The following is a 25,090-nucleotide window of genomic DNA, read 5'->3' on the forward strand; positions in this document are numbered from 1 at the left end:
GCTTACCTCGCTGGTGCGGCGGGCCACGCTGAAGGACAACGACCGGGCACCCAAGTATGAGAAAGTGCACAACTTTAAGGTAAGGTGTTGCTTTTCTCTGCATTTGTACACTGCTTGTTATGTGCATGCATTCACTGAAGGTGTTTATCATTTCTGTTTTCGATGTAAACTGTAAAAATATGTAAAACTGATATATTTTAAAGAGAAAGGATTAAGTATGTTATCTACAATGCTGTCTAGTGTCTAGGATTAAATTCGAAACAGGACAAACTGCTTACACGAGTGTGTTTTAAATGTTTGTGTGTATGTTTTTGTCTGAAAGTACAAGAACAGAATAGTGCTTAGAGAGAGAGAGAGAGAGAGAGAGAGAGAGAGAGAGAGAGAGAGAGAGAGAGAGAACGGCTTCAGGGTGACAGATGGAAAGATTAAGGATTGATAGGCAGCACGAGCAAAGCACTTTATTCCTATTCGAAGGAAAACAGAAGTGTTTTCTTCACTTCCACCCTATTTTTCTGATTTCTGTTTTTATTTTATTTTACTTTTTTATTCTTTATTTTCTTTGCTTATATTGTGTCATTTTTTTTTCCTGAATATTTCCTTGTCTATTTCTGACTGATCTGTTTTCTTATTATTTATTATTCGTTATTTATTCTTTCATTCTATTTTTGGTTGTCTTTTGTTCTTGGCTTTGTGTTCAATCAGCTCTGTGTATTTTGGTAGTATGGCTGGTAAAGTCTTTTAGAAGTTTGGCATGTTCTTCCCATATGTTAGTTTCCTTAGGTTTGCTCCAACCTTTTAAAACATGCCAATAGACAGGCTACAAATTACCCCATAGCTGTGAGTAAGTAAGTAAATTGTTCTCCGTGTCTGCGTGGGTTTCCACCGGGTGCTCCAGTTTCCTCCCACAGTCCAAAGACATGAAAGTGAGGTGAATTGGAGACACTAAATTGTCCATGACTGTGTTCGATATAACCTTGTGAACTGATGAATCTTGTGTGTAATGAGTAACTACTGTTTCTGTCATGAATGTAACCAAAGTGTAAAACATGACGTTAAAATCCTAATAAACAAACAAGTAAGTAAATTGCTGAGTGTGCGAGTGTGGCACTGTTCAGGATGTATTCCTGTCCTGCACCAAGTGCTTCAGGTAAACTCTGGTGCCAATCTGAGTCTATCTTCATCTCTCTTATTGTTCTATATTTTTTGTTTACTGTACAATTTCACTGTAGTCTCAAAGACGGGTGTTTATAGATGCCCTTGCACCCTCACCACCATGTGCTTTTTGCTGCATCTTTTGTTTTCTCACTTTTTTTCCCTTAGACTCTGCATTATTGTGTGTGTGTGTGTGTGTGTGTGTGTGTAATTGGACTACATAGGCAGTAGCCTGTAAGATTGCTGACTCCACAAACAGCTTCACTTTTCCCTGCTGCTGCGTGCTCAGATCCCCCCGCATCACAGCATCATTTATACACTCAAGCAGATTTACCGCTCGCAGCCAAAACAAATAAAATCCTTTCTAATTCAAATGTGTTTTTGTTTAGTTTTCTCATAATTTCCCCCCTATTTCTTCCAATCTAGTCATTTCCAGTTCCCTGATTGCAATTGCACCACCCCTGCCCTGACAGAGAACAGCTTTCTTTCAGGTTTCTTTCACCTCCCATTTTTAAGAGTGATTTTTAACAATGTCCGGCCAGCTGTGAAGTTACTCTATTATCATTGTACTTAAGGAAAGTAATGGACAACACAGTACACACTATAAAAGGAAAATATTAATGCATTAATTACTGGATACTGATACAGTAAAACAATGTCGAATTAAATTGTTATGTGCATAGAGACTCCCACTACTACTGCTCAGTGTTTACTAAGTCCACGCTTGTTTTCAGCAGCTAGTCCTCCATTATGATCTCTGGAGAGAGTCACCGAGGCTCCTGATTGGATGTGCTGTTACCTGGTGCAGAGAAGAAAATTGGTTCTGAAGCTTGACTTTCAGGCTGAGAGCTGTTCCCCAACAACACATTGATTCACTGCACAGCTCAATTCTGTTCGTTCTTTGTCTCATTTACACATCCCTTCTGTTTGTCCTTCATTCTGCTGAATAATGTGTATTGTATTGAGTGTATTGAACAGACCATCAGATTTCAGATGGGTGTACTATCTCCCTTATCCAACTTGCAGATAAACCCAAATCTGCTGTTTTCAGATAAATGGGCCTTCCTGAAGAGGGAGTGAGTAGATTAACCCCCCTGCTTTGTCTGTCTGTTTTGTAGGTGCACACGTTCAGGGGGCCACACTGGTGTGAGTACTGCGCCAACTTTATGTGGGGACTCATTGCTCAGGGAGTCAAATGTGCAGGTAAATGCAGACACAAACACACACGTCATACACTGATGTCTGTCAATGCAATCCTAAAATACATGAAATGTATAAGTGAATTTAAAAGCTGCATTGACACTGACAATAAAGTGTTTCAAGTTCTATTTACCACTGTAGTAAAAATAGATTTGATGTAATATAGTCTCTAATGTTTTTATTAGGTATTTATAGTAGTATGTGGTTTAGCACAGTATCTGACATCTACCAAACATGCTAATGAATGGAATTGTCCATTTTTTGGTTTTTCTGTTTGAGAAATGCTAATGTTCCACCCACACTTATTCACACAGATGTATTAACCACTACTCACAGCAAAGTTTGGCAAAGCTTTTGGGCACTTTGCCTAACTCGTCGACACACATTCAAAATGTCTATTCAACTGCCTAAATGTTCTGGGAAATGGTTTAGAAAACAGCATTAAACAGGCTTAATACAAATCAAGCTAAGCATTGACCCTTTTAAATATAAAAGACACTTAAGACACTTTTAAATCCAGATTTAATTCTTATTTTTATGTATATCCTCTGTAGACATTTCAGAAAATTCAAAAATAGAGTTTAATTGAAACCTAATCCAAAATAAATGTTTTAAAAGATAAATAATAACAAATACATTTAAAGCAAAGTGTACAGTGTAATTACATTTTGTTTTATTTTGTAAAAATACACAATGGAAATATCCATAGAAGCACAGCAAAAACAGTTAAAGCTGTGTGTGTGCGTGCGTGCGTGCGTGCGTGCGTGCGTGTTATATGATATATTGCTCTTAAACCCCCATTCTACTAAAAGTGCATTTTTGTTCAGTTTTTACTTAGAAATGTGCTGAAGTTATTGTCTGTGGTAAAGTCTCATATAATTTCGATTTAGTGGAGTACCACTGGAGTTTATATTCATTTTGCTCAAGCTTTTTTTTTAGCACATATTTTCTCTTTCTTTCATTTTCTCACTTACTCTACATTTTGTTTCCTGAGACCTGAATAATTAAAAGATCATACCCTGAGTTTGACAGTACAGCTCCGTTATAGGCCAGCATGTCTTTGTGTAGCCTAAGACCAGGAGCTGAATTTTCCTCTTACAAATGACCAAATTATTTATATAGATATTAAAACACTGTTGGACCCAGTCAGCAGCCCTGTCTCAGTCCATGCTCCCAACTCCCATAGCTCACTCCTGCTTGCAAACTCTCTTTTTTGGGGGGGGGGGGCTGTGATTGGTGAGGAACAGTATCACATGGAAACAGCAATGCCAAGCTTCCACTGCTATCAATAAATAAACAAGTGCCCTAGATTTCCTGCTTGCTGTATTCTTGCAAGACAGGGTTTAATATAATTATAAATTATTTTGTTCTCATATTAAATATATTTTCTAGCATTTATTTGTTAAAATGTGAAGTAAAAATGTCATTTGTATGTTAATACAGTCGCCTGTAGCAAACTGTTCATTACAAGCTGCAAACATAATTAATAATCAATAAAGATGCAGTCAGTATAATAACCTGTTTCCTGACAACTTGAGTGTTTTAGTTATTAAAGTCTAGTTATAATAGTTATAAGAGTGTGGTTATTATTAGATGAAATATCATCATTATTTCTGTAAAAAAAATACAATAACAGTTTAACTGGACTGCAGTTTAACATGCAGTCCATACTGAGACAAAGCTGCTTCCTTTTGTGATTTTAATAAATTTTAATCAATATTTGTTTTAATCACTGTCATTTATTGTTTTTATTTACATTATTGTTTAAATTATACAAATGCACAAAAAAACTTTAAAACTCCAATTGTGTATATTTGCATATGCGCATATGAAAGTAGGTTGGGGCGTGTTTCAAATCGGGACTCCTACCCTGTACAGACTTGAGCTGTGTTCTTAATTAGAGTGAAGAGCCAGCTTTTGGAAATAAATTTAAAAGTCTTTTGTAAGGGACAACAGCATTAATCTAACAGTGACTTCTCATGGGTTATCGGTTAGCTGGTTAATCATTAATATCCCTAGTTTGGTTGTAATTGTGAACTACACTTGTTTACTGTGTTTTTAAATGTTGGTCATGTTGGTTTAAGCCTTTATTTTTATTATTTTATTTTTTAGGACAAAGTGAGCTACATGTTTTAGGGACTAGTGAATAGTAAATAAATTAGGTTTAAAATCTGCAGTGATTGTGAAAGTCTGCTTTTGATGTTGCTTCTTTTGATCCCATCCTCTCTCCCTTTCTCTCTGTGTCGACATTGTTCCTGTGCTCAGTGATGCTTTTAGTAACTAGGACAGTGAACACACAGGCACACAAAACACGGGACACTGTGATATGCAAATTTCTACACAAAATGTGTGTGAGCGAGTGAGAACAAAAGTGTGTGGAAGCGTGTTCGGTTAGGTTCCAGTGTGCCAATTTTTGTGCCTGTATGTTGTGCCACATTGCTTTATCAGGGTGCCGCTTCCCCTCCTCCCAACAGCCCATGAAATCATGGCAGAGCAAAAACAAAGCTGGCATGTCTTTATTGTAAAGTGAGGGGCTGAGAGCTCTAGGGGCTTCTATGGGGACACATTAAAATTCAGCCCTCATAACCACATAGGGGTAACTGGTTGCCCCTAGTCCTCTCTGTAAAAGAGGAAACTCCCAAGTACAGTAACTGCCTGTTATTAAAAATAGTTAGGAATTTTACTGAACATCTGTGATCTCATGGGCTGAATCTGCCAGTTCTTATGAAATTCTAATAATTAGAAAATAATCTATACTTGTGTGCAGTTTTTCTTTGTTCTCATTCTCCGTGAAGAAGCTTAGCTAGTATAAAGTGTCTTTAGGTGCATATTTGTTTATTGTATGTCTGCATGCAGGTTAAATAAATACTATACTGTTTAGCATACAAATCCTTTGACTCTGGTTGCCAGGGCACCTGATGCAAAGACTTTTGCAAAGATGTTATTTGTAACTATCTCTTATATGCAGACAGTAGTAATAGTAACAATAATAATATACTGTACAGATTGTTACGTCAAATGTGCAATTCTACTGTTTAACCAGCAGGTGGCACCATAAATTTACATGGTACTTCATTTGTTATATACGTTTGTACGGGCAGTTGTAGCCTAGTGGTTAAGGTACTAGACTAGTAATCAAAAGGTCACTGGTTCAAGTCCCACCACTGCCAGGCTGCCACTGTTGGGCCCCTGAGTAAAGCCCTTAACCCTCAATTGCTTAGGCACTATACTGTCGCTTTGGATAAAAGCGCCTGCTAAATGCTGAAAATGTAAATGTACAATAAAATTCTATTTGTTAGTGCAGGGTTAGCCTTATATATTTTTTACATATATTTTATGGGCTCAGGGCCAAAAAGCTACCACTGACCCCTACTTCATGAGCCTGGTAAGATCTGCTGGTAAAACTGTGGACTAGCTGGTCCTTTTTTAACTTAGCCGCATATGTTTTATAAGTTTATAAGACATAAAACAGCTTGAATTACCACAAACCTAGATCTTTTTAAGATCTACGGTAATTTGCAAATATTTCGCTTTCCCCTCTCTTTTTTATTAACTATGAATTGGTCAAAAGTTATGTTTAATAACATATATTTATCAATCTACTGTGGGATAAGGGCAGCATTACACAGTTTGAATAAACCTTTCTGGGTTTGTTTTTAAGCCGAAGCTAAACTTTGTCCTGTAATAATATTTACATTTACATTTTCAGCATTTAGCAGACACCTTTATCCAAAGCGACTTACAGTACTGTGACAGTGTACAGTCTAAGCAATTGAGGGTTAAGAGCCTTGCTCAAGGGCCCAACAGCAGCAACCTTGCAGTGGTGGGGCTTGAACCAGCGACCTTCTGATTACTAGTCTAGTACAGTACCTTACCACTAGACTACAATGTCTCTGTAATATGTAAAATGTAATAATATAAATTACGCAAAATCAACAGAAGAATCATAAATGTCTTATTAATTTAACAGTAAAGCACCACAGTTAAAAGTGTTTCTTATTGCTTACACCAGGCTTCTCAGGTTTTGTCATATCCATAGACCGTACATTCTAATACAATTCATACATTGGTTAGGTAGGACTACAAATTACTTCCATCAGAAACAGTCACGCCTGTCAAAAGAAAATGAATATTGATTTAAAGCTGCGAATGAGAAAATTATTGAAAGCTTTGAGTGAAGATTTTATAAAAGTGCTGTACAATATCATGCATAAATATTTAATGACTGCCTCAACAACTGCTCTTTTTCTAATTTGATTTCTAATTTGAGTATTCATGTAATCAGCTTTAATTTCTTTTCCTCAATACAAGGAAATGTAATAAAATGAAAGTCCATCCTGATTCTTAAATTCTACACGGGGTAGGTAGATTTTAGGGTGAAAAATGCTTGAGTATTGCTTTAGCTGAGACCTCTCTTCCCCCCACCTGGGGCTGAGGGTCATCCAGCACTAGTATTCTGGACACGGGATCAACAGACCTTAGAGGACAGAGTGAATCTATTAGCCGGTGCCCTCTATTACTGCGCCTGTCTGTGCCTCTTAAGAGATCACTCACTCTCTTTTCATGAAGTAATTACATTTCTACATCAATGAATTTAAATGAAGGCAGCATTGCTGAGGGGGGAAATTTTTAATCAGAATCTTTAGAAGAGGTATCAATGTGCCATATTTAGTAGTTTATTTTTAAATAAGTGTGGAAAACGTTATTAAATGTAATTACAAAAAGGTAATGGAAAAACACTTTGCTTCCACTTTGGCTGTTTAAAAGATTGTTATGGTGGCGAGTAGATTAATGGCGTGTCACCATGGCCATTACCAGCTGGTTCTCTGCACTATCTCACTATATTTTCCAGGTGTTCCTCACATGATGACTGTCATTAGTCTGTAAAAAGAAAGCAGGCTGAACCTTTGTCAGATCGTGCTGATATAATATAAAAAATATTGATTAAGACATTATGTGTGTTGCTGCTGCACCTTTAAAACCAGTCAGACTGAGTGCAGTAGAGAGTGCTTTAAGCATCCGGCCCATTTTGAGTTGGAAATGAGGTCTCGTGTAGCCTGCAGCTCGGAGAATCTCCGCCTGTGTGATTATTCTGTGTGAAAGCAGATTTGTAGAACGGCGTTTGCTAGTTATTCTCTGTCTTTCTGTATCTCACACTCAGACCACATTGTTTTCAGTGTAGCTCTGAGTCCCTTATTCTCCAAGAGATCTGCTCACATAAAGCAGGCAGGGTTGTGTGTTTACCCCCTGGCTTTAAATACACTGACTCTCGCGCCACTTACTATTCTTCCATCTTTCTTTCTTTTTATTCATTCTATCCCCTTGTTTCTGGGGTCTCCCACCTTGCCTTTCTCCACATGATACCTGCTCCAGAGCATCTGGCCCAGTGCAGAGTCTTATATTATATATTAATGAACATTATTTATTAATGGGGTCATTTGCCTAAATTTGCATGAATCTGTATATTTGGGCCGAATGTCAGAAGCATAGTTTTGCATTTTTCTTTCATTTAATACAGTGTTTTTTAATATAAGTAATATAATCAGCATAAGAATTTATGTGAAAAGTTAAATCAAATGTATTAATATGTTTTAAAGAAGGGATTTAAAATTCAGACTGATTGAAATCTTACCTTTAGTTTGAATGAACAGGAATGGACACGGTCAATTGTGCTTACTTGCTTTTATTTAGTGCCAAAACTAAATGTATGTCTAATTCTGAAATGTAGGTATGGATTCAAAGATTCATTTTTTATTTTAATTCTTACACTAATAAAAATGTTTTAATGAAAAACATTAAACATTATATTGTGTGCATTTTATATATAATAATAAATAATTCATAATAATAACAATTTATTTATATATTGTAATATCATAATATATATGATCAGATCAGTTTATTCACTAGTTTATTTCCACACAGTTGGAAATAACTGATATTTACACTACTATATATTTTTTTATTTAATCAATAATTTAGTGACCAATTTCTTCATGCATTTACTTGATGTCTTTGCATTTCCATATTTAGAATTATCAATGAATATTCTACATAAATTAATATTCATATATATAAAAAAGTTAGATTTTGAACTCAATTCCATTTAAAATACAGTATATAGAACATTTGTGGGTTCAATAGAGGGATTCTAATAGCATTTGTGAAATTGATGGTCCACTAAAGGAATTCTCATCATATAGGCAGAATTAAATGCAATATTGTCAAGCATGAGTGTAAATAACCATTAGTGCACAAGCTAATCATTTCTTACTGTGCATATCTCAAAGCTTCTTAAACTCAAAAAGTATTGATGTTATAATTTGTGGTGTCTCAGTGCTAATTTTATTTTTACACATATTTGTTTACAGGCTTATAAATAAATACCGTATATGTACGAAGTCAAAAGACATGTGGACATTTAAAGTGCATCTATGAACAGTAACAAAACCAAAATTGGTTAAATGCTCGGTTCCCCCTCACTGTACCATCTATTCAATTCTGTTGTTTCTCTTCCAGCCACCGCTAACTAACACCCACTTTCCCATGAACTATAGTGACATTTATGGTTTTATAGCCTAGAGATGACTGAAATAGCTTATACATTTTTTATACTCTGCCATTTGTGATGATGGCATGTTCCTCCAAGGTGACACCACTGGCATGCCTATAAACCAGTCAGAAAGTAATAAGATCAAAGATCGAGACATATTGCCAGTTTGGACAGTTATTGATTTAGGAGAATGAAACCTCAGCACACTGGTTGAGAAATTAACCCAATCTGCACCGGACAGGATATAGACAATCAATAGCTGTATTAACCTCAAACTGCTGCTCTTCACAAACTGCACGCTCTTTTATTTCACACTCAATTGCTGTGAATTTTCATTTACACCTATTAAGAAAGCTAGATGTTCTTAGAAATGTAGGCAGTCTCAGTGTTTTCCCGAGTTGTTCTAAGCAGGCCTTTGTTGTTGTTTGTTGCAGACTGTGGCTTGAATGTTCATAAGCAATGTTCCAAGATGGTGCCCAACGACTGCAAGCCAGACTTGAAACACGTAAAGAAAGTGTACAGCTGTGATCTGACCACTCTGGTAAAAGCTCATAATACCAAACGACCCATGGTGGTGGACATGTGCATACGAGAGATTGAAACACGAGGTAAGCACTGTTTATTTAAAATCTGATGTTCTTAAATCAGAATCTTTATTATTATTCGCCAAGTACCAGATGTACAAGACATTTCTTTTGGTGCAGGTGTCAACATACATACAAGTTAAATAATAAAAAGGTACACTATATCTACACGTATAATAAACAATATAGCAGCAAATTAACAGAGCTTAAGCTTTAGTGATTATATTTTATATTAATTAAGGTCCATTACTAAACCATAGAACATAAATACTTGGGGGTAGAGCTGGATTTCAGATTTAATATTACATTTCTTATAGATTTTTTTACTTAGTATTACATGTAATATTACATTTATGTATTTTGTTTGTTTTTTTTATATTAAATTGTGTTCATGGGATGGGTGTTTAAATGCAAATATTTAGTATAGTACAGTGGATTTAGACTCCCTGACTTCTTGCATGCTTTATTTTCTTGTTGATTTTATTTTGAATAGATATTAAAGCGATTTTGATTAATTCTACATTTAGTCACTCATTAAGTAATCCAGAGATAGTTCCTTATACTTTATACTATATACACTGCTCAAAAAAATAAAGGGAACACTAAAATAACACATTCTAGATCTCAATTAATGAAATATTCCAGTTGAAAATCTTTATTCATCACATAGTGGAATGCGTTGAGAACAAAACAACATAAAAATGATCAATGTAAATCAAAATTATTATCCCATGGAGGTCTGGATTTGGAATCATACTCAAAATCAAAGTGGAAAATCCAATTACAGGCTGATCCAACTTCAGTGGAAATTCCTTAAGACAAGTTAAAATGAGGCTCAGTAGTGTGTGTGGCCTCCACGTACTTGTATGACCTCCCTACAACGCCTGGGCATGCTCCTGATGAGGCAGCGGATGTTCTTCTGAGGGATCTCCTCCCAGACCTGGATTAAAGCATCAGTCCACTCCTGGACAGTCTGTGGTGCAACGTGGCATTGGTGGATGATGTCCCAGATGTGCTCGATTGGATTCAGGTCTGGGGAACAGGCAGGCCAGTACATAGCATCAATGCCTTCATCATGCAGGAACTGCTGACACACTTCAGCCACATGAGGCCTAGCATTGTCATGCATCAGAAGAAACCCAGGGCCCACTGCACCAGCATATGGTCTCACAGTGGGTCTGAGGATCTTATCCCGGTACCTAATAGCAGTTAGGGTACCCCTGGTTAGCCCATGGAGGGCTGTGCGGCCCTCCAATGAAATGCCTCCCCACACCATTACTGACCCACTGCCAAACCGGTCATGCTGGAGGATGTTGCAGGCAGCAGAACGTTCTCCACGGCGTCTCCAGACTCTGTCAAGTCTGTCACATGCTCACTGTGAACCTGCTCTCATCCGTCAAAAGCACAGGGCGCCAATGGCGAATCTGCCAATCTTGGTGTTTTTCTGCCAAATGCCAATCGCCCTGCACGGTGTTGGGCTGTAAGCACAAGCCCCACTTGTGGACGTCGGGCCCTCATACCACCTTCATGGAGTCTGTTTCTGACAGTCTGAGCAGAAACATGGATATTAGTGGCCTGCTGGAGGTCATTTTGCAGGGCTCCGACACTGCTTCTCCTGTTCCTCCTGGCACAAAGGAGGAGGTAGCGGTCCTGCTGCTGGTTTGTTGCCCTCCTACGGCCCCCTCCATGTCTCCTGGTGTATTGTTTGTCTCCTGGTATCTGCTTCATGCTCTGGACACTGTGCTGACAGACACAGCAAACCTTCTTTGCCACAGCTCGCATTGATGTGCCATCCTGGATGAGCTGCACTACCTGAGCAACTTCTGTGGGTTGTAGACACCGTCTCATGCTACCTCTAGCATGTGGAGGCCAAACAAACTACTGAGCCTCATTTTAACTTGTCTTGAGGAATTTCCACTGAAGTTGGATCAGCCTGTAATTGGATTTTCCACTTAGATTTTGAGTATGATTCCAAATCCAGACCCCCATGGGATAATAATTTTGATTTACATTGATCAATTTTATGTTATTTTGTTCTCAATGCATTCCACTATGTGATGAATAAAGATTTTCAACTGGAATATTTCATTAATTGAGATCTAGGATGTGTTATTTTAGTGTTCCCTTTATTTTTTTGAGCAGTGTATATTTATATTATATACTTTTTTCTTCCCTGACAATACAGTCTAAATTGTGGACCTTTATAGATCAAGGTGTGTTCTTTTCTAAACTATGTTCAATAAATTTAAAATGCAATAGGTGGGCTCCAATTGACTCTTCGACACGCCTCAGGGATAAATTAGGCAAACAGGATGTACCTGACCACAGTCGAGCAATCATTTCAAGGGCCTCGAATTAAGTCAAGGGCTCTACTATGAACTATTTTTATGTAGTCTATTTTACCAGGCATTAATTAGTCTTTTTTAATTAATTCATTTATTTATTGGGAAGAACATTTATATTGATGTGTAATGTGTTTGTGACTAATCAGCATTTATTTACCACAATTTCAAATTTGACCTTGTTTGACCACCAGGATGCACATTTATTATCAAACTAAATGTGCATTGACTGGTTGGAGTGGAAAATAATATGACTGTTATCAGGCAGTGTAATCCCAGGATAGAAATCACAGATCGTCTCTTTTCCCTACAGCGCTCTAGATCATGGTTAATATACTATTCAATTGAACTATTTAAGATTTGTTAGCCTTTAGTTTGTGTTTAAAGTTTTTAAACCTAAATACATGTAAATAGGATTACAAAAACGGGTTTAATAATTATAATGCAATGACTGTAATCACTGCCTTGACTCTAAGATGGTTAGGATGTGGTAGTATGTGTTCTGGGATTAGTGTATCAGGTGGAGCAGCAGATCTGGGGGTTTTAATTATGGTTTGTACTTGCTGGCCTCTTTATAGTGCACTCATCCCTCACTCATAACACTCGGTGTAGGTGAACAATTATATACTTTTCTTTTTCAAGCACAATGTGTGTTAATCCCTTCAAGCCAGATAAATAATAACTAAAAGCGAGTATATTTAAATGGGTTTAAAATAATGTGTTTAAATGTCTGAAGAATTACGCCTCAATCAGGACAAATCTACACACTGCTAATGTATCTTATTTCTGTTTTATACATGTGTATTTCAGCTTGGATAACTTCACATTAAAATAGTTGTGGTGATTTCCTCACCGTGGTGGCTTAGCAGCATGATGTTTTAATGAAGATCATTAAACAGATGGTTAATTGTTTGAATGTTTTTAGTTTACACTTCAAATAAATTGCTCAATTAGTGGCACCATATGTTAAGTAATGTACAGTTTTCTCTGCTGGGGTAAATCGCTCATTAATTTTGATTTCATTTTACCGTTTATTCTGTTTTAGGTCTGAAATCTGAAGGTCTCTACAGAGTGTCTGGATTTAGTGAATTAATGGAGGATGTCAAGCTGTCCTTCGACAGAGGTGTGTGTACATGAATTATAAAATTTTTCATTTTTTAAATTAGCTTTGCATTATTACATTTAAATTTTTTTAAATAACTATGTTTAATGTTGTTTTAAAAAGTGTTATGTGGCATTGATAGGTGGTTGATGGGTTTATATATATAAATGCACACTGCACATTGTATGATGTTCTGGCAACAGACACTCTCTTCCTGCCAGCAGCCACTGTCCTCACTGCCCCTTTAGAATAAGTGCTTCTACCCCAAACCATTCTTGGGTCTGTTTGTTCTGGGGGAACCCCTTTTCTAATGGTATCATTTAAAAAGTGTTGTAAAAACGAAAGCAGACATTAACTCTAGCTATAGCTCTGGTTGTTTTGTTTACTTTTTTCTTATTGGTTTTTTAATTTAGTATGTTTTTTGTTTCCTATTAATGGCTATAATTGTACTTAAATATGTATATATGTGACCTTACTAAATTTAAATTACAATTTAGTAAATTGCCACCTCTTTTAGTGTTTTGTATCCAATAGGAAATGTCCTGCATGTCTGCAAACAGCTACCATTATGGGTGTTAAACACCCACGTGTGCTCCCAGTACGGGTTTTTAGGCCACTCTTTGTCTGACAGTTTGAACACCATGTGTTTTGCTATTGTGGGATGGCTTGAGCTGCTTTAATTTGAAAAGTGGCACATTTGCATAGGGATTACGCTCCATCTGCACAGAGGCAGCGTGTCCCCAAGAGACCCTCGCTCCAGCATTAGGACAAATGGACAATGTCAGAGTAAGCTTAGTGTGCACAGAGAAATGCTGAGAGAGAACGAGAGAGCGAGAGCTAAGTGAATGAGAAACGGCTTAAGTGGAGGGAAGGGTAACAATACGGCTTTAAAAAGCTTTCCAGGCAGGGACGATGCCAGGCTGTGATGTTGCTGAGTGTTTTTTCATGCACATTAATAATCTATTCATAATGGATTTTTGCCCTTGTGATTAATTTAGTGAAATTCATACAGTATGGCTGTTGTCAATTTCAAGAAATTTGAGGGCACAAAAAGGGCACAAAAATCTGGATTGTGTTACTACAGTGACTACACAGCCTCATGGGCCTTGCATATTATTTACCCATTCAACTGGCAATTTGGGCCACAGTCCTCTGGCATCTTTATTTTGGACACCCAATGACCTGTCAGGGGTTTGTGACTTTTCCTCCTCGGCCCACTATCGGTGGGTAATCACCACGGCTACCAGTGAGCATCCCTTGTGATTTCAGAGATACTTTAACATAGTCATCAGGCAGTACCAATTTGGCCCTTATCAAAATCTACCATCAGCCCAACATTTAATTTGTGTAATTTATATCTGTCTGTGTCATGAACAGTTGTTATGAAAGAGGCTTTGGCATGCAGAGTATGTACATTTTTGGGGGTGGTCCTAATATTTTGCCTAACATTGTGTGTGTCTGTTGCCTGTATGCCTGAACAGTGAAGCTGGAATGGAAATAAAAAAAGGAAAGTTGGTTTGACAAAGAGGAGGATCAGTGAAACCTGAAGTGATAGAAACAGAAGGGATTGGGTTAGAATTGGGTGAAGCTTGACTTCCAGCAATTGTAAAAAAAGAAAAAGCTAGAAATGATCAGAATAGACAGAAATCCCTAAAATACAGCCATAACATCCCTGCATAGACAAAACTGCTGGATTCTGGAGAAGCCATGTGACTCCAGCCAAAGCTATGCATGACAAAAAGCCTTCCATCCTCCATGGTGTTTGGCTTCCTCTTATCTCGCTTGCCATATTTGAGAGGAAAACCCATTTCTACTCGGTGAGTCCTCGATGATGCATGCTTCACCGGTCTCTTGTCTGCTTCCTTTGCAGACGGCGAGAAGGCTGACATCTCAGTGAACGTGTATGAAGATATCAACATCATCACGGGTGCTCTCAAACTCTACTTCAGGGAATTGCCCATTCCTGTTATCACTTACGATGCGTACCCACGCTTCATCGAGGCTGCCAGTAAGTCTCTCTCTTGCTCTCACTCTCTCTCTCTCTCTCTCTCGCTCTCTCTCTCTCTCTCTCTCTCTCACACACACACACACACACACACACACGCTGAGCTGCAATACTTTATATCTAAATAAGCATCTCCTCTTTCTGTTATAGCCCCCTCTGACTGACTTGCTATTCCTCACCCAGTACACACTTGATTATATCTCATTCCTCAGATAATATAGAGCTGCTGTAGTAATTTTTTTTATTAAAAAGAAAAATCTTACAGCCGCTCAGGTGGCGCAGCGGTAAAAGACACGCGCTGCAACCAGAGCTGGATTTCGAAGGAGCGTCGTTTCGAATCCAGCTCTGCCTTCACGGTCGAGGCTGGGCGGCTATGGACAACGATTGGCCTGTTGTCCGGGTGGGGGGCGGGACTTGAGACCGTAGGGGATGCTCTCTCAGGAACGGGGCGGTTGCGCCCTCTGCTGGCTGGTTGGTGACGCCTGTATGGAGACGGGAGGGGGTGTGGCGGAGTTGTGTGATCCTCCGTACACAGTACTCTGCCACGCTGCACTCGTCAAGTGTGGGTGATAAGACGGTCGATTGGCTGTGCACGTTTCGGAGGAGGCATGGAACGGCCTTGTCAGCCCCAATCAGGAGCAGGAATCCGCACTAATGAGAGGATGATAGATGGGACGAAATTGGACGTGCTAAATTTATAAAAAAGAAAAAATCTTTTTGATGAAGACTTTTCACCAAAAGCCTTTTAGACTGTAAACCAGATAAGGTAAGGTCATACACTGCTGTTGGACAAGAAGGCCTTGCTCCCTAACAACAGTCCATCCCAAAGCTTGTTGTTGCACAGGGGTCTGTGCAAGCTACTGGATTCTTCCACATTAAATTGTTCAAATTACAGGGGGTTGGGGTGTCTGACCCTCCAAAGTAATACTTGGACCCCCAAAAAAGAGTTAACAACAGTTCGGGGCGGGGGGTCATTAGCTGTAACTTCAGGCAAAACTGAAATCTAGCTGATGCATACAGTGCTCACTTTGGCTTGCGCAACTGCAATTGCAATTTACATTTTATGCATTTAGCAGACGCTTTTGTCCAAAGCGACAGTACTGTGACAGTATACAGTTTGAGCAGTTGAGGGTTAAGGGCCTTGCTCACGGACCCAGCAGCAGCTACTTGGCAGTGGTGGGGCTTAAACCAGCAACCTTCTGATTACTAGTCTAGTACCTTAACCACTAGGCTGCAATATCATGTACATTAATAACACTCATATTTATGGTTGAGTGGAAACAGAGGTCACTAAAGATATTATTATTTACCCCATGGACTTTAAATTGCTCAATAAACTTCACCAATCAGTCACTGCTGTCCACTGTCTTGTATTGATTGGTCACTGGTAGTTGAGTAGGTGTAAGTGAGTAAATAATTGGATGGATATTCAAGTAAGTGGTTGAAGGGATGCGTGGGTAAATAAGTGAGTGAGGGAATAATTGAGTGAATGTTGGATGGGTGGGTGTGTAAAGAGGTTTAGAGTGTGAAGGATTTAATGGGTGAGTGAGTATAGAAGTGAGCATGTGGGTGAGTGTGTGAATAAGGGAAAACGGTTGGGAATAAAGGATTAGATGGTTTGTAAATGAAGTGAGTGCATTAATTGGTGGGTAAATAAGTAAAATAACACCAAAATAAAAAAAAATTTAGAATAAAATGTGGGGGGAAGTCAGAGGCTTTACCAAAGAAAAACCTTTGAATAGAAGCAGAATCAGCTCTCGTGGTATAATGGTAACAGCAGTGCTTCATTTTTCAGGGGTTTAAATCCTGGGCTGGGCTCACAAATACAGAAGATAAGTGCACCCTGAGTGCTGGTCCCAAGCCCACATAAACAGGAGGGTTGGGTTAGGAAAGGCATCCAGCATAAAAAACTGTGCCAAATCCAATATGCAGACGAACGATTTGCTGTGGCGACCTCTAACGGGAGCAGCTGAATGAAATCGTTTATTTATATACAGAATCAGCATGTCTGCACAAGTCCGCTCTGTAGTCACACTGATGGATTTCTTACTTTGACTGTTATTGCCAGTACATGCAGAATTATTAAGGCTACAACTTGTTGACTTATGGTGTATATATAGAATTTTGGACAGATCGATTTGTTTGTTTGTCTTTTCAGAGCTGATGGATCCCGATGAGCGTCTTGAGGCACTTCATGAAGCTCTGAAGCTGCTACCTCCTGCTCACTGTGAAACTCTGCGCTGTCTAATGGCTCACTTAAAAAGGTGAAGACACACATTATACTCAATACTTTGTTTCTCTGTTTAAGTCATTTAATTACGACACTGCTGGTTTTGTGCTGTCAGTTAATCTTAAAGTTATAGTCTGAAATTGGTATAAAACAAGAACCACAGACAGGTACCAATGCATATTCAAACACAAGAACCAGTCCAAATGAGAAGTTATAGGAACTGAGGGTTTGATTTACCAACTTAAAGGGTCATAAACCTGTTATATGATGATGTTATGATGTCTACATGTTCAGTTACAATTAGTTTATTTACTTCTCAGGTACGATCTGTGTCGTCAGGTAACATCAAACCTGTTTATGACCTAAGAATATTAATAAAAACTATCCAGTGTCCATTTATACAGGTGGCAGGTTCATGTTAACTCAGTACTGCGGTTCAATTTTGGATGAGTGCAACTATGCACTAATAAATAAGTTTATATACAAAAGTTATCAATGCAGTGAAAATGTTATCACTTATTAGTATTTGCCAAAACAGTTTAAAGAAAAAAAAACTACATTGGGGGTATATTATGTACTTTAAATGTGCCTATTTTACTCCCCATTTTTGTCAGGATAATAGTAACTAATAATATAATTTCTAATATAAAATTTTCAATAACAAAGAAAGCCAATTTGAACACAAAATACTGTTTAGTGCTTATTTTCAATCTCACTCTATATGGAAAAAATAAATGCCTCCCTAAACTTGGTGTGCCACCTTTATTAGCAGCGACTAGTTTGTCTTTATTGTATGTTTACTTGTGTTTAAGGCTAAAACAATTAAATAAGATAAGATATCCTTTATTAATCCCACAATGGGGAAATTTGCATCATTAGAAATGGTAATACATTGGGAGAGTAGGAGATTAAAAAAAACTAGCAACCAGATTGTGGTAACATGAAAAAAAAACCCTAACAGCACACAAGCACATGTAAACATAAGAACATAACATAGTCACACAACGAGCCACGGGTTTGGGGGTGAGGGGATAGGGAAGGTACCAGCTACGACAAGCAGCCTCAGCGATTTGCAGCCATATGCAGGCGCACACTGCAGACCCGTCCTGCCGTATTGGTGGGATCAAGCTAAGAGAGTGGAGACGTTGTTTTTGGGTTGGTAAAGTTCTGACAGTCATTCGTGCAGCAAGAAAAAGTCTGTACAAAGTTCACGATGACATGGTTGTTGACAGCTCTTACTGCCCCGAATGAACCAGCCAGTGGAGGGAGGGTAGGGTACGCAGCAGATCCTCTGGAGGAATTTTCTTATCACCAAGGTCGTTGATGATAACAGTGGGAGCCAAGAGCAGAAATGACATGTTGTTTAGTCTGAGCCCTAATACAAATTTAACAAGAACTCACGGAATTAATGCGTCTCTGATCCGTCTCATTTCGCAAAGCCGTTAGTTACTCCAAAACGGAATCCATGTTGCGATTAATAACCACAGTCTGAGTTCCAACAGCTCTACCCACCATATCAATCAAATTGGGCAGTTCCTTGGGACCATTGACAACTGACCCAACTTTTTTAATTTCCCGATACAGCAGGGCTAAGCCTAAACCAATCAGCAGAAACCCCACAATTAAAGTTCCGAATAGGTAAACATCCTCTACGTCCTCCAACGAAAGAGGTGCCAGGCACACGACTCTCCACTTCCCCCACGAGTCCGTCGCGTATCCTGCCATCTGCGTTCCATCGGGGCATGTGGGTTCCCCCGAACCCGAACTTCTCGATGAAAAGATGGTGTCAGTAGCATTCAGAGACCATTTAACCAATTCCATAATTTGTTCTTTGAGGATCTGTGCTGAGAAAATCTCTGTAGAGTAGAGTAGACGAGACAGTACGATACAGGAGAGGCCAAGCAGGAGAGATAAGGGAGGAGGGGAAATGCAACCGCCTTCCACGAGAGCAAGAACAGAAATGGCAATTTGCTAAAATTGAAAAGGCAAATGCTTTTCTCCCGGCCCTGTATAAGTGGATGTGTGTTGGGGTTCACATAAACATCTGCTGGGAACAATGCCACTAATAATAATAATCCTACTAATTTAAGTCCTGTTCTAATATTATTCAGGTCTTATAAACCATAAAACTGAAACCTTAAACTAAACAGACAAATAATAAAGTTCTGTTAAAGTTTTCCGGAGCTACAAGATGTGCTACTTTGTGTGCAGGAAATGACTCTATTATATAAAATGTACAGTTATTATATTGTAAAACTGTCATATTAATTGAAGTCCTAATTCTGACGTCTTTTGTTTCTGTATTTATAGGGTGACACAGAATGAGAAGGATAACCTGATGAATGCAGAGAATTTAGGAATCGTGTTTGGTCCCACTCTGATGCGAGCGCCAGACCTCGATGCCATGACTGCGCTAAACGATATCCGCTACCAGAGGCAGGTGGTAGAGTGTCTGATAAAGAACGAAGACATCCTCTTTTAGCCTCTACTCCAATCCCGAGGAAACAGTTTTTTTTATCACGGACTGTCGCTTGTATTTTCTATTGTTTCTGTTTGTGCAAAGACTTGAACCTGAAGATGAAGGAGCCCTTGTATAATACATTTTTTCTACGTTAAGTGGAGCGGTATTGTTTGCTCACCGTTCTGATTTCCCCATTTATTGGGCGTATATATTATGTACTTTATGTAAATTTGCATGCTTTCCTCCCCATTTTTGTCGGGGGTAATAGTGACTCAGCGAGCATTGTTTGTTTATTTTGGGATAGTTCATGATTTATTGTGGGATAGCTGTAGCTTGGATCTTCTCCCGCAGCATGTGATAAAGCTCGTGAAGTCTGCCGCGTTGTGACTGTGTTTTTATTTGTCCTGTGTATGTACACTAGTTCCCAGTTGACAGACAGGTTTTGTGTTTTGTTAGGCATTGTAAATGGGATTTTTGGATGATACTTTACTTGAAGTTCACCACAACTGTCGCTATTGCAGGTTTAGGAATTGCCATTTTCATCATTGGTCATTTTCATCTTCAGCTACTGTTTTATAACCGTTTTATCCCAGTCAGGTTTGCGGTGGGTGTGGAGTCACTCAAACACGGTGCTTGTCTGGAATAAACCCTGGAAAAGGCATTAATCTGTCATAGGGTAACACATGCTCACCTGAGGTCAATTTGTAGCATTCAATCCACCTGTAGGCTTGTTTAGAATGTAGTAGGAACACAAGTATACAGAAAATGATTTGTACAAAAGAATATTACCAATGTTTTTCGTTCTAATTCTAGAGAATTGAAGAATAGCCACTAACGGGCAATTACATGAAAAGTGAATTATGCTAAGAATTTACACTGGTTAGTTATAAATAAAGCTGTAAAATCAATGCTAATTCAGATTAATGTAATAGTTTAAAATGTTTGATAATTTAATAATAAATTATAAATGAAATTATTTGTCCTGCTAACAATCTGTCCAGCAGTTTGTTTATTAGGATTTTAACGTCATGTTTTACACTTTGGTTACATTCATGACAGAAACGGTAGTTACTCATTACACAAGATTCATCAGTTCACAAGGTTATATTCAACACAGTCATGGACAATTTAGTGTCTCCAATTCACCTCACTTGTATGTCCTTGGACTGTGGGAGGAAACCGGAGCACCTGGAGAAACCCCACGTAGACACAGGGAGAACATGCAAACTCCACCCAGGACCTTCTTGCTGTAAGGCGACAGTGCTACCCTCTTAGCCACCATGCCGCCCATGTCCAGCAGTAATAAAAGTATCTTTTGGAATCACAAATTCTGCTTACGAGCACGTTCAGGGGTTTTTTTTTGTACTAGACTAAAATGGTTAAATCCGAGATCATTCCTTCACTAGACTCTGCATCAGTCAGATGCTTGACTGCCTGTGAGATGATGTAAGGTTGAGTTAACACACTTATTCACAACCTGCTGAGCAGTGTTTCGTGTGGCACTGCAATCTTCCAGTTGAAACTGAGAGTAATTTTCATTTTATGATTATTGATTAAAGAATTACTCCACAAGTACCTGTCAGGATTCATTTAAAATGAAGATGGCCTTAAACATGCTCATCAATTAATGAGTCACTTTGACTACTCTATTTTGAATGCCCATTCCTAGTAAAACTCCTGCGTTCCTCATCAATTTCGGATGATTTACCTCTGAATTACTTCTATATTTTAATGAGATCATTTTCATGCACCACAGTTAATATTATTGTATTTAGGATAAAAAAATGCATGACATTTTTTTATGCAGTTGTTCAAGTAAAGTGTCACCATTATTACTTAAATCTGTGTTTAAAAAAAAAATATATATATATTTTGTCTCTTGACTATAATCTGCCTTTAACATGCAGTACCTCTTCAAGTGACTCTGGACGGAGCTTCTTCAGCTTTTGTGATGAAGGACATTACAATCAATTTACTTCTCAGTGGTTGTTACAGTAGTCTGTCTAGCCTTTACAAACAATCTTTTGCACTCTCAACAGAACTGGCTGGTGTTTTTTGGTTATTTGTTTTGGATATTTGTAATTGATTTGCTTATGAGAACATTAATTTATTAAATGTCACTTTGAGATCTTACATTTGTATGCAGTTTATTGTGCAGGGTAAAAGGTAACCAATGAGATTTTGATAACTGGTTGTATTATAGAACACTGTAGGATGACTTGGGTAATGATACTTTTTACTAAAATAAAACAAATGTATTAAGATAAAAATGTACTTTTGTTACATTTGGCTATATTCTAGGTTTTGCTGTAGCTGCATCTTTAATGCAGTTCTCTTAAGCACTATGTAGGGTCTAGAATAAATTTATATTATCCAATTATAGAAAAATAAGTAGTACAAATTGAGTCATTTGGGATTTTACATGTGTATTTAAAAAACATGCTGTGTGCAGTGGTAGTAAAGTGTTTAAGGTACTGAACTACTAGTCAGAAGGTTGCTGGTTCAAGTCTCACCACTGCCAAGTTGCCTATGTTCAGTTAATGTTTTGAGCAATACCTTAAAGTCTCTAAGTGTCTGCTAAGTTCCACAATTGTAAACGTGTGCAGACACGTTTAAAGCAAATGGCCTGAATTTGGAACCTCAGCTGGGCTATTGAGCAGTAAGGACATGATGGCCTGTGTCTGGATGATTGAACAGGTTTGGTTCCTCATTGCTACTGCAACTGTGGCCTCTGCTGGCTGATATAATGAATACTGGTGGCAGGTAAAAAGAGGTGGTTGGTGCGAGTGTCAGAGGAGGGGGGCGGGAAAGTCTCCGGCTCTCCACAGTCAGGGTGGGGGTCTACAGTGGTGGAGGTGGGGAACTGGATTTAACTAGATAAGAAAAAAAAGAGGAAGAATGCAGGGATTCATTGCTCCACTTCAAATAAAAGCGTGTAGTAAACATGTTGAAGTCGCTACCACAAAAACAGCTCGAAATTGCACATTCTTAGAACTTGAACTGACTTTGAATGTTTTTTTAAAGTTATATCATTTTGCTAGATTTTAACAATGACCCAATCTATTGACTGGCTTTATTTCAGTTACTGATTTGATTGTTTATTTGGATTTTTTAACGTCATGTTTTACACTCTGGTTACATTCATGACAGACACGGTAGTTACTCATTACACAAGATCCATTAAGTCACACGGTTATATCAAACACAGTCATGGACAATTTTGTATCTCCAATTCACCTCACTTGCATGTCTTTGGACTGTGGGAGGAAACCCACCCAGATACGGGGAGAACATGCAAACACCAGGACCGCCCCACCTGGGTACTGATTTGAAGATAGACATGTGTCTGTATTCAGACAGACATCAGCCTTAAACTTGACCATGACTGAAGTATGACTCGAATATAACGGCCTGGGGTGTTGCAAAGATGGATTTTAGTTAATCTCTGAACAAGCCAGGTAAACAAAGCAGTGGTTAAAACATCTTAAATGATTTTTAACACTTTTATTTTGTTTTAAAACCGCACTGAATTCCTTTAAACTCTTTACATTTGACAGAAAATAACACTGCTGTATTAGCTGCATGTGGAAATGTTAATGTAAAACTCAAAACAAGTGGTTGGTTGTCTTCCTTTCCACAAATATTCTATATTTAGCCCATCATGAGCTTCATCACATGGTGACCTTGATAAAAGGTCTCGTGCTCGTGTTTACAGGGACTGTTTAGCAACCTTTATGTTTTGATCCAACAAGCCCTGCAGTCCCACGTCAATCACAGTGATTTGTTTGGATTAGCACAGAACCTACAAGACCTGGGGCATCATCCACATGCTAGATTTGCAGGAGCTGTTATTTCTGGATGCATATGCAAATCATGTGATAGAGGATTCACATGTTTATTTTTTAATTAATAATGATGGGTCCACTCCCCCCAAGAGCATCAAAAATGATGTCATTTCTTATTACAGTCAGTCAGTGTTTGAACATCATTGTAAGACTTAATGTCTTTTCATTAGGGTTCAAAATGTCCTTAAAAGTGCTACCACTGCCTGTGTGACCTATTTTTGTCAGGGGGCACACAGTTCACATTTATGTTAGCAGCTGTGAATTTGTTATGAAATCCCATTCAATTATTCTCTACAGTTCTCTTTGTTACCCTGAAAGCACCAGTCCATGTTAGATGATTAAAAGCTGTGAAGGATTACAATTCCTGACCTTTTCTTTATCCCCGGCGTCGTGTCCTGTCATTTTGTTGGCACCTCTGAGCTTGGTGGATTGAGTCATGTGGTCTTTGTTTTAATATGTAATACAGGGTGAAAGCAGGTTAAAAAGGTATGTAGAGAAACAGATGGACTACAGTCAGTAATTGCAGAACTACAAAGTGCTTCTATATGGTAAGTGGAGCTGATAAAATGGACAGTGAGTGTAGAAACAAGGAGGTGGTTTTAATGTTATGGCTGATCACTTTTAAAATGTATAAAAACCCTAAGCAAAGAATTTATATTAATTAAGACTTAATCAGTTCTTCTGGAGAGGATACAATATGAAGTAAACAAATACTTTGTGGTGATAATTAACAATACTCAAATGTCATTCATTTAAAGCTCAACAGCCCTTGGCATTATTTATAATTTTACCATTTCCTTACCATTATGAACTGGGTTAATTCACCCCCAGCAGCTTTCTGCTGCACTCCAGTGACTCCTGACAGCAGGCTGACGATGATGAAAAAATAACAGCGGTCTAAATTTTCGAGGAATGAATTATTGTTATTATTGCACTAATCCATCTGCATTAAAATAGCCAGGCAGAGGAGCTGGAGAGCATTTCATTCAGCATGCTGCTGTGTTAATGTCACGCTGCCTGAACACTAAGCCACACTCATCAAATTCCACACTCCAAATTAATTATGGCTCTGCTGTGCCTTTTCACACTAATAAAGTGAGAGCTCTTGTTTGATCTGTAGGATAACTGACCTTTCTGGGATGAGTGCATACATAATGTTCATGTGCAGAGAGATGTCCCATATAGTTGAATATGAATGTAAATTTATCTTGCACATAATATGCCAGTGACCACATTATTTTTAATAGGGCTGGCTCGATGCCACTTTTTTATATCCGATACCGATACTGCAAATTGAGTATCTGCAGATACCGATACCAATCCTATACGTAATTTCTCCTCTCAAACAACAAAGCAGTAATAATACTTCTCAATGCACCATGGTTAAAGTATCTAAATAACAAAGCTCAGACTGTGAAACAAGTATTCTAAAGGAATAAATACAGAACCTACAACATCACACTTATGCAAAACTGCTGTTTTTATTTTAACTTTTACACACAGAACATTTAGCAGTACTTTGGCTTGTTTAACAAAAGTGTCTACAATTGGAAGATGTGGATGTCAATCAAACGCGATAGACTAATTATAATTGACGCAGAGTTGAGTTTTTTTCA

The 25,090-nt window shown here is 38.2% G+C and overlaps 1 protein-coding gene across 1 annotated transcript in view; it reads left to right on the forward strand.

Annotated features, from left to right (window-relative positions):
• Positions 1-20,005, forward strand: part of chn1 (chimerin 1) — a 56,743-nt gene extending 36,738 nt beyond the window's left edge. Inside the window, exons 7-13 of the mRNA XM_063006695.1 lie at positions 2-79; positions 2,271-2,355; positions 9,340-9,513; positions 12,877-12,954; positions 14,804-14,941; positions 17,097-17,202; positions 19,479-20,005. Coding sequence (XP_062862765.1) covers positions 2-79; positions 2,271-2,355; positions 9,340-9,513; positions 12,877-12,954; positions 14,804-14,941; positions 17,097-17,202; positions 19,479-19,650 — 831 coding nt within the window. The 3' untranslated portion in view covers positions 19,651-20,005. The remainder of the gene's footprint in view (position 1; positions 80-2,270; positions 2,356-9,339; positions 9,514-12,876; positions 12,955-14,803; positions 14,942-17,096; positions 17,203-19,478) is intronic.
• Positions 20,006-25,090: the final 5,085 nt, after the last annotated feature.

Source organism: Trichomycterus rosablanca, chromosome 12 (assembly GCF_030014385.1).
Source record: "Trichomycterus rosablanca isolate fTriRos1 chromosome 12, fTriRos1.hap1, whole genome shotgun sequence".
NCBI classification, from domain to species: domain Eukaryota; kingdom Metazoa; phylum Chordata; class Actinopteri; order Siluriformes; family Trichomycteridae; genus Trichomycterus; species Trichomycterus rosablanca.